Raw genomic sequence first — 10,179 nt, forward strand, 5'->3', positions numbered from 1 at the left:
TGAACTATAACTCTTGAACACCACAACTGTACTAGAACACCAAACTTAGGTGTAGAAAGAATCACAGTAGAGTTTGGAAGGAAATCATATATAATGTGACAAATATCCTAAAGATTAAAGATCAAAGTGAATATGCAACAAAGTCACCAAAGTGCCTTGAGATGAAAACTTTTACAAAAGATTTCATAATAGATGCTTTTTCTATTTGTTGGTGTTTTTCTTGATGTAATAGAATGTTTGGTAGCAAGTGTAAGTGTTAAAACAAGAAAACACTAAAAGCAATTTATTGAAAAACATTTCTAAAATGATTCAATTGACTGTGCATAATGATAATCGATTATATTGTTATTCGTTGCAGCTGGAGACACCAACTTAATCGATTATTTTGCTCATAATTAATTCTGGAAAGTTAAGAAGAACAACTTAATCGATTATTTTAGTGATAATCGATTAAATGCACATGTGTTTTGAGACAAAATTCAAGATAATCGATTGTGTAAATTATGAAAATGGATTATTTTCAAGTTATAATTGAATATTTTTGCTTTTAAAGCTTTTTTAAAAGATTTTCAAAATGTATAAGTTCTAATCATGGCTTATGATGAATGAGATGCAAATTCTAACTTAATCAAATCTCCTTTTTTTATGATGAACAAGACTACATAAAACTTTACATTATGCAGCTTTCATGTGGTGTAGTCTGAACAAAGAATACCTTTCTCCCCTTTCGAGCTTTATCAAAAAGAGCAATAATAAGAAAGGTATAGAAATATATTGAAACAAAATATATTCATTGATTGACAAGAACTATATTCACTAATAGAAAAAAAAGCATACAAGATAACAACCAAAAGAAACCATGCAATGCAAAATAACAACCAAAAGAAGCCACAAGAGCAGAAAAGAAAGGCAAAGACACACGAGGACCATTCTATCATTGCTCGTCTTCTAATTCATACCCTGCTCCAATTATGTCTTTCTCAAGCGCCTCCGAATGCTTGAAACTTCCCATTTGTTTCATCAAGGCGCATGTTGTAGTGCTCTTGTCTCTCTTAACCTGCCAATTGTAGACCTTGTAAAGTTTATTTAGCAATATCATTTCATTATTTGAGAGTGTTGCTTAGGTTTCACAAGAATTTTCTTGGGTTTCTCTAGCTCCACCTTTGGAAGACCATCCTTAAAGGCGAATTCATCTCCTTGTTCTTCAGCCCTATGTGGTGAAGTTCACTTTTATTAATCTTGTTGGAACTGAGCATAATTGTAAAGACTTCATTTATCAAATCTACTTCGTTGTGTTCCAACACCTTGGAGATGAACAGAACATAATGAATAGGGTAAAGGGCCCAGTACCAAGTCTTCTTGATGTTATTCGCCAAAATGCCTGCCAATCCATTTGTATGCCATTTTTTAAGTCATAGATGATCAATATGTCTTCAATAGTCATTTGGGTGTGATTGTTCCTCATAGGACAAGAATCCATGCGATGACATATGTCAACAGTCTCTCATCCTTCTTTATTGCACTTACATTGAACAAAGAAAAATTCTGGATTTTGGGTCTCTAAGACAACTGTTATAGACAAACCAGGCTTATCAAAATCTTCAACTCCAATAGTAATCTTAACTCCATCAAGCTTGAAACCAGCTACATCCTTCAAAACTGTGCCCTCCTTCCTTCACTTTGGAATTCATTACACAATTTATCAACTTAATGTTGGCATAGAAAGCATGAACAAATTACAGCATTGGGCTGGACAGGGACATTAGTTTCTTCAATAAAGAATACTAATCACTAATCTGATCCGGTTACTATCATTATGTGTCTCTCAGTATTGAATTATCGATTCTGCATAATCTGTTTTAACTTGCTTAATTCTTTAATTAGCACCCCAGAGGATGCTTGTTCTGCTCTTGATACTGCAAATGAATCTCAATGAGATTAAAAGATAGTAATAATAATACTTGCTCCTGCAAATGAACTTTTGTTTTGAGAGATTGAGTGAGCAAATACTGAAGTAGTTTTCTTGTACACTTTTTCCCATCCTACTACACTCGGTAAAATTTTCGGAACATTTAACATTTGGCCATGAAGAATATTTTTTGATTTTGCAAACGAGAATTAAATTATGAATTTCAGATCAAGTAATTCGGAACATTTATTGATTACACTATGGAAAACATTTACAGATTATGCAATCTGAAACTATTATTTGGATTGAGTAATCATGAAATATTATGGATTATTATAAATTGGTTAAGGAGTAAGTATCCAAGGGTACTCTAGTATTTTTATACTATGTGGATGTAGGGATGAAGGTGCCGCCTCTGCTTTGATATTCTCTTCGATGGATGATAATCTCTTTGTTGCGTGTCAACAACCTCTATTTTACTATGTATCGGTAGGCACCGGACGAACGCACGTGGCCGACCGACCGAGTGCATAATAAATGTATGGGTATTTATGTGACAAACTAAGGTGGTTAAGATACACCTCCGAAGAATAAGGAATACGCGTTTAAAGAAGATATATTTCCCGGGTATTCCGGAGCACGACTGGCAAGACCTATCCATAACTACCCTGAGCCCAAGGGATAGAAAGCCCATTAGGCAATCCTATAAATACCGTGCTCAAGTCAGAGAAAGGTACGTTTTCATTCACTTACTAAATCACACTTAGAATCTCATACTTACTTGAGCGTCGGAGTGCCTTCGCAGGTACCCTCCCTCGCCCGACCGAAGGAGACACCAAGAAGGAACGACCGACCGAAGGAGAAGAAGATCGACACGTCAGCAATTATACTACGTCAACCGACCGTGCCTGGGCTCCATCTCTCCACTCAGGTACATACTATATCTGATGGCACAGTTTGTCCGAATTTAAAAAAAGGGATTCAAACAGAAAATTCCTCGTACTATGTTCCTAACCAAAAAAGAAAAGAAAAACATTCACGTATAAGACATGAGAAGTAATCTTTTAATACGTAAGAATTTGTGATATGAAGCACAAACATGACTTGTCGCTTGTTATCTGTGTTATTTGATCATTTTTTGTGTTTTCAGATTAGGAAAGATTTTTCTATGACACCTCATTTCTAAGTTTTGTGGTGGAAAAACGAACTACTGCTAGTAAAACTACTAGTGCCACTAATACTAGTATTACTAGTACAGCTAGTAATACTAGTACTGCTTGTACTGTTAGTAATACTAGTACTGCTAGTAATAATACTATTATTAGTAATACTAGTACTGTTAGTAATACCAGTACAACTAGCCATACTAGTACTGCTAGTAATAATACTATTGCTAGTAATACTAGTACTGCTAGTAATACCTGTACAGCTAGTCATACTAGTACTGCTAGTAATACTACTAATATTAGTACTGCTAGTAATACTTGTAGTGCTAGTAATACTAGTAGTGCTATTAATAATAGTAGTGCTATTAATAATAGTAGTGCTATTAATAATAGTAGTGCTAGTAATACTAGTATTGTTGGTAATACTAGTACTGGTAGTAATACGAGTAATACTAGTACTGCTATGAATATTAGTACTGCTAGTAATACTAGTACTGCTAGTCATACTAGTAATGCTAGTCATACTAGTACTGCTAGTCATACTAGTAATATTAGTACTGCTAGTAATACAAGTACTGCTAGTAATATTAGTACTCTTAGTAATACTAGTACTCTTAGGAATACTAGTACTGCTAGTAATACTAGTACTGCTAGTAATACTTGTACTGCTAGTAATACTAGTACTGTTAGTAATACTAGTACTCCTTGTAATACTAGTACTCCTTGTAATACTATTACTGCTAGAAATACTAGTACTGCTAGTAATACTAGTACTGCTAGTAATACAAGTACTGCTAGTAATACTAGTACTGCTAGAAATACTAGTACTGCTAGTAATACTAGTACTGCTAGTAATACTAGTACTGCTAGTAATACTAGTACTGCTAGTAATACTAGTACTGCTAGTAATACTAATACTCCTTGTAACACTATTACTGCTAGAAATACTAGTACTGCTAATAATACAACTACTTCTAGTCATACTAATATTGTTAGTAGTACTAGTACTACTAGTAATACTAGTAATATTAGTACAACTAGTAACATTAGTACTGCTAGTAATACAAGTACTTTTAGTAATAGTTGTACTGCTAGTAATAATAGTATTGCTATTATTACTAGAAATACTAGTACTGATAGTGATACTAGTAATACTAGTACTGCTAATAATACTAGTACTGCTAGTACTGCTAGTAATACTAGTACTGCTAGTAATACTAATACTGCTAGTAATACTAGAACTGATAGTAATACTAGTATTATTAGTTTTACTAGAACTACTAGTATTACTAACAGTACTAGTAGTGTTAGTATTGCTAGTAGTGTTAGTATTGCTAGTAATACTAGTACTGCTAGTAATACTAATAATACTAATACTGCTAGTATTACTAGTACTGTTAGTAATTCTAGTACTGCTAGTAATACAGGTACTGCTTGTAATACGAGTAATACTAATACTGCTATTAATATTACTATTGTTTTTAATACTAGTACTGCTAGTAAAACTAGTATAGAAAGTAATACTAGTACTCCTAGTAATACTAGTACTGCTAGTAATACTTGTAATGCTAGTAATACTATTACAGCTAGTAATGCTAGTACTCGAAGTGCTAGTAATACTAGTTGTGCTAGTAATACTAGTACTTATAGTAATACTGATTCTGCTAGTAATAATATTACTGTTACTAATACTAGTTATACAAGTAATACTAGTAATATGAGTAATACTAGTACTGCTATTAATACTAGTACTGCAATTAATACTAGTACTGCTAGTAATACTAGTACTGTTAGTAATACTAGTACTGCATGTAATCCTAGTAATATTAGTACTGCTAGTAATACTAGTACTGCTTGTAATACTAGTACTACTAGTAATACTAGTACTGCTAGTAATACTTGTACTGCTAGTAATACTAGTACTCATTGTAATAGTAGTACTACTAGAAATACTAGTACTAGTAGAAATACTAGTACTACTAGTAATACTAGTACTGCTATTAATACTAGTACTGCTAGTATTATTAATACTGCGAGTACTGCTAGTAATACTAGTAATACTAGTACTGCTAGTAATACTAGTGGTGCTAGTAATACTAGTGCTGCTAGTAATGCTAGTGCTGCTAGTAATACTAGTACTGCTAGTACTACTAATAATACTAGTAGTACTACTGGTACTGCTAGTAATACTAGTACTGTTAGTTATAATAGTATTGCTAGTAATACTAGTACTGCTAGTACTACTAGTACTGCTTGTAATACTAGTACTGCTACTAATACAAGTACTGCTAGTAATACTAGTAGTGTTATTAATACTAGTATATTTAAAGATGTTGTACATAAGAGGTATCTTTAGGTTTTCCTCTTAACACCTTCCTAAAAGCTATATATTTAAGCATTTTAAAGTTTATACAAAAAATACTACAAAAAGAGAAAACATTTAACCACTATAAAAAGAGAAAACATTTGAACCATACTTGTTTATTCTTAGTGTTTTCACTCGAGGAGGAGGTATTCTCTATGAACCTACCTTTCCCGCTCTCGAGACTTCTAACCCAAGTGAACGGTTTGTAACTGACCTCGTCTTCACTCAAAGGCGAAAGAGGATTTCTCTGGTGAACCATACTTGTTCATTCTTGGTGTAATCACTCGAGGGGGAGGTGTTTTCTACGAACCTACCCTTCCCACTCTCGAGACTTCTAACCCAAGGGAACGGTTCGTAACTGACCTTACCTTCGCTCAAAGGTGAAGGAGGATTTCACTGGAAAACTACTTCGTTCAACCTTGGCGTTCTCTCTCGAGGGGGGAGGTGTTCTCTACAAACCTACCTTTCCCACTCTCGAGACCTCTAACGCAAGGGAACAGTTCGTATCTAACCTCGTCTTCGCTCAAAGGCATGGAAACGAACCTTCACGTTTACTTAACCACTTGGTTAAGTTAATGTCTGGTGGGAATTTTCCTTAGGTTATGTATTGGACCAGACATCGGCATCGGACATCCACATTGGCATCAGACATCGACACCTATGTGGAGAAGGTCGACTTAGTGGTCTGGTCGAGATAGTGGGCCACGTAAGTGGGCCCCCAAAGATGCGTATGTTGAAACCCGTATATATGAAATGCCTGATTAGCGAAAGTGCATGTGGTGTGTCCATTTGGGTCTAACACAAGTAATTACTCATTAAAAACACCTAGGCTCAAGAGCGTTAGGGTTTTCAAGGGTAAGCTGCATGCATGGTACGTAAAGGCTAGAACGCCTACAGTGACAGTTGAGCCCCATGATGCTGGTACATGAGTTGGTACCCTGGCGGCCATACTGTTAAGATTGTGCACTCCAAGGAGGAAGATTTTTTCCGGTTGTTACACTAAGATTGTGTAATAACGTAACATAATGTCTTCCTATCAAATCTACTTTCACTCGAGATAGGGTTCTCGTGAGGGAAGGGTTGTTACAACAAGGTAACCTAAAAGTAGTCTAGAAAAGGGAGATGAGATCCCTAGTAAAGGTACACTGTTTCTAAGACTGAAATTGCTTACTTACTTAATGTTTCTATAAGCTCTGAACTGACTTGATTGTCGGAGTGCAATCAACAAGTAGTGCCCCCTTTATTTCAACGGAGCCACCTTCCAACATCAAAGGGGAAGCACAGAATCCACCAGAAATAGGAGAAGCCACTACTTGCCTTTGAAGTCAACAAACAACCAGGTCAACCGACAAGAACATGTTATGACCTCTAATTGTATAAAATCAAATCTAAGTAAAGTGTCACCATAAAAATGATCAATCATAAAATCAACTCACATCATGTGGTTATCAGAGCTTAGATTCTTATGCTTAATTTGCTTGAGTTGATTTGGCACTTTACAATTTCTTTACATTCAAGCACCTTTAATTCTTGTCTTTAAATTCAAGTACCTTTACTTTCTTGTCTTTAAATTCAAGTACCTTTAAATTCTTGTCATTATTTTCTTAATTTTTATTTTCCAACACTTTAATTCTTGCAGATTTTATTTTCGGCCTTTCTTTATATTCATAACATTTTTCGTTTTGATTATGTTTCTTATTATGTCTTTTATTGATCTTGCCTTTTACTTTGAGTCTTATGTTCATTAGTGTTCTAGGAGTCCTTTTCTTGATTCTATTTACTTTCTTTTAATTGTGAAGTTTGCAAAGTAATTAGAAACTTGTGTTTAGTATAAGTAGATTTAAAGTTTCAAACACTTGATTTCAAGTGTTGAATTATATTGAATCCAACCAAACTTTTTTGTGAAAATTGGAAGTTATTGATAAATATGCATGATGCAAGCTATGTTCATTCTTTTTCATAAGACACATTAGTATAAAATAAAAACAGCAAAGGTATTTCAAGAAAAGTGACACAAAAACAGCCAAGAACATTTAAAAAGCATATATAGTTATCACTTTGCAAAGAAAATCACTTTTCAAAATATGGATTCAACTTGATTGGCAAATTGTTTTCAACCTTGTGGAATTTTTTTATCCTTTTGCTTTAGCATTTTTTATGGAGTATGCCTTCATCCGATTTGCATTTTCTTCGGAGGAATGGTAGAAGCATCAATGAAGGAAGATGAACAAGGAGCTCACGTAGAGTTTTGGTTTCCTTGGAGGTGCATGCTAGGTGTGGAGAGTGAGTGGTGAGGTCATCTCACTTGGAATAGGTGAAAAATGAAGACTAAGTGTCTATCTTAGGGAGGTAGGAGACAATGAGTGAAATTGGCACAATTTTGGCAGCAATTCACTTTTCATTAATCTTGAAAATACATGAACCAAGCACCTCAATTTATAGGAGAGAGGGCTGAGCATTTTGGAGCCAAAATTTGAAAATTCAAAATAAAACTCTCCAATGAGAAGGTGCCATGTGGAGTCATGCTTTCCATGTTTAGCTCACACCTTCCATGCTAAATCCTCTCCACTCCTATGTTGCCATGTGGACGTCCATGTACTCCATGCCAAGGTATTTTCGTTCTCCAATATACCCTATACGTTTTAGGGTTACATTGGGCTCAAAGAAGCCCAAATGTTACCCTAACTAATCATTTTTAACCCTAACTAGTCATATTTTACTATTGGCCCAAATACAAGCCCAACAGGTGGACGAGGGCTGGGTGGACGAAAACCAGTGGGATGTTGTGATCGGCCTCCACGAAAGGGACAGGTGGAAGGTTTCTTTTTGTATTGGTTTTTGAGATTCCATGAAAAGGAAACATTGTTTACCTGAAGAATGGAATCATGTGCCAGCTTGTGCTTTTCAAAACGTTCTTCTTGCGCAAGCAGAAGGGCTTCAAGATCGTCTACCGTGTATGGGTCTTGACGAGAAAGAATGGAAGTGATGAAACCATCGTAATCTGCAGAGAGCCCGTCAAGAATGACATCGACATGGTCTGTAGTGGACAAGGGGGAACCAACAACAACAAGCGAATAAGCAATTTTCTTTATATTAGTGATGTAGGTGGTGATAGTTTTATCATTCTTTGGAGTTTTCAGGAGAAGACGAAACTTTTTGACCATGGCACGGGTGTGTGATGCAAAATGAGTGAGCAGACATCCCCAGATTGCAACAGAAGAATCCAGACCCACCATTTTGGTTAAAAGAGGGGAGGACATGGAAGCAAGAAGCCAAGCTACAAGCAGTTGATCTTGTTGCTGATAGGTGCAAAATGCAAGATTGGCCACGTTGCAATTGTTTTGATTCAGAAACTCAGAAGGAACGGCAGTGCCATCCAAGAAATGCATAAGTTGGAGACCACGTAGAGTAACACTTACCTATTGTTTCCAAACAAGAAAGTTTTCATTGGTGAGTTTGAGAGAGATAGGAGTTTTAAAATGGTGGACACCAGAAGGAATGGGTATGCGCTGGTCAGAGAGGGAAGAAGGAGAAGAGGAAGTGGAAGAGGAAGGAGAAGACATGTTGGGAGAGAAAAAAAATTTGGCTCAGTATACCATATATGAAAAAGGAAAGATATTATTATTATTCTTCCTTAGCAAGGTGGGCATGAGAGCCTATATACAGGAAGGGGTCTGCAACAATAACAGGGGGTCTGCAACAATAACAGAACCGTAAAGAAAGGCTAACAATAAAACTGTATTAACTGACTAAAAGTGTGTGTGGGAATCATTTCCTCATTTTTTTTTTCCATTATTTATCTCTTTCTCCATTTCTATGTAAATATGCTATGTATGCTTAGCAATTCCTTTTTTGGTGCTAAATGAATGTGTCACCACTTTCTTCACACCTTTCTTTTTAATGTGTTAAACAATTGCTTATCACACCTTTCTTTTTAATGTGTTAAACAATTGCTTAAGTGATAGTTTTTAACTATAGTTAATGTGTTTTATTTATTCTTAGTGTTGGTTTCATACTTTCAACTTTCATTATTTTTAAATTATTTTATGTTCCATGAATGCTATCATCACTCCTTTTTGCCTTTATTTTCTTTTCTCTTAAAATTCTTTTTACTATTGGGTAGAGATTTTTAATCAGGGGTGACCTAAATCTACTTTCTATAGGGATGACGACAAACTCTTGAAAAGTTAAAAGTTACAATGAGAAGATTATTCTAGATAAATATCTCATTATTTTTCTCCTCGTTCTACTTTTACCCTTGTCGCAAGTAACTTTTTCGTGATGATGAAACTGTATTCATATACAGATTTCACTTTAATTTTCATGCATGGTTTATGTAGAAATTTTACATTGTTAATACAAATATACACCAAAGAGAGATTAAATGATATGCGATGCTTGATATGATGAAAAAAATATATGGTTACCATAAAAGTATTGTAAATAAATATTATATAAATTAGTGACCTTTTATGAAAACAATTGTTACCAATGTCAATTATAAGCTTTTGTAAAAATCTTGTTTTAATGTGATAAATTAGTGTGTGAAATACATTTAAAATTGATAATTTAATTTAATTTTTATTTGAACCTTCATTTATTTAATTATATATATATATATATATATATATAGAGAGAGAGAGAGAGAGTTAGTTAGTTAGTTCTAATTTTGAATGGAGTAAGTTAGTTTGTGGTTTTAGTTGGATGTTGTCCTTTTAATCATTCTCTTATCATGATAG

The 10,179-nt window shown here is 34.6% G+C and overlaps 2 protein-coding genes across 2 annotated transcripts; one reads left to right on the top strand and one right to left on the bottom strand.

Moving 5' to 3' along the window:
- Nucleotides 1–2,344: 2,344 nt before the first annotated feature.
- On the top strand, nt 2,345–5,431 carry LOC137835121 (uncharacterized threonine-rich GPI-anchored glycoprotein PJ4664.02-like). Its single transcript, XM_068643471.1, has 7 exons — nt 2,345–2,398; nt 3,065–3,584; nt 3,748–3,760; nt 3,919–4,286; nt 4,503–5,003; nt 5,086–5,089; nt 5,158–5,431. The coding sequence occupies exons 1-7, from the start codon at nt 2,345–2,347 to the stop codon at nt 5,429–5,431; spliced, it is 1,734 nt and encodes a 577-aa protein (XP_068499572.1).
- Nucleotides 5,432–8,145: 2,714 nt separating this feature from the next.
- LOC137835128 (uncharacterized) lies at nt 8,146–8,829 on the bottom strand. Its single transcript, XM_068643486.1, has one exon. It carries the CDS (start codon nt 8,827–8,829, stop codon nt 8,146–8,148), a length of 684 nt encoding a protein of 227 aa, XP_068499587.1.
- Nucleotides 8,830–10,179: the final 1,350 nt, after the last annotated feature.

This window comes from Phaseolus vulgaris, chromosome 11 (assembly GCF_000499845.2).
Source record: "Phaseolus vulgaris cultivar G19833 chromosome 11, P. vulgaris v2.0, whole genome shotgun sequence".
Taxonomy (NCBI): Eukaryota; Viridiplantae; Streptophyta; class Magnoliopsida; order Fabales; family Fabaceae; genus Phaseolus; species Phaseolus vulgaris.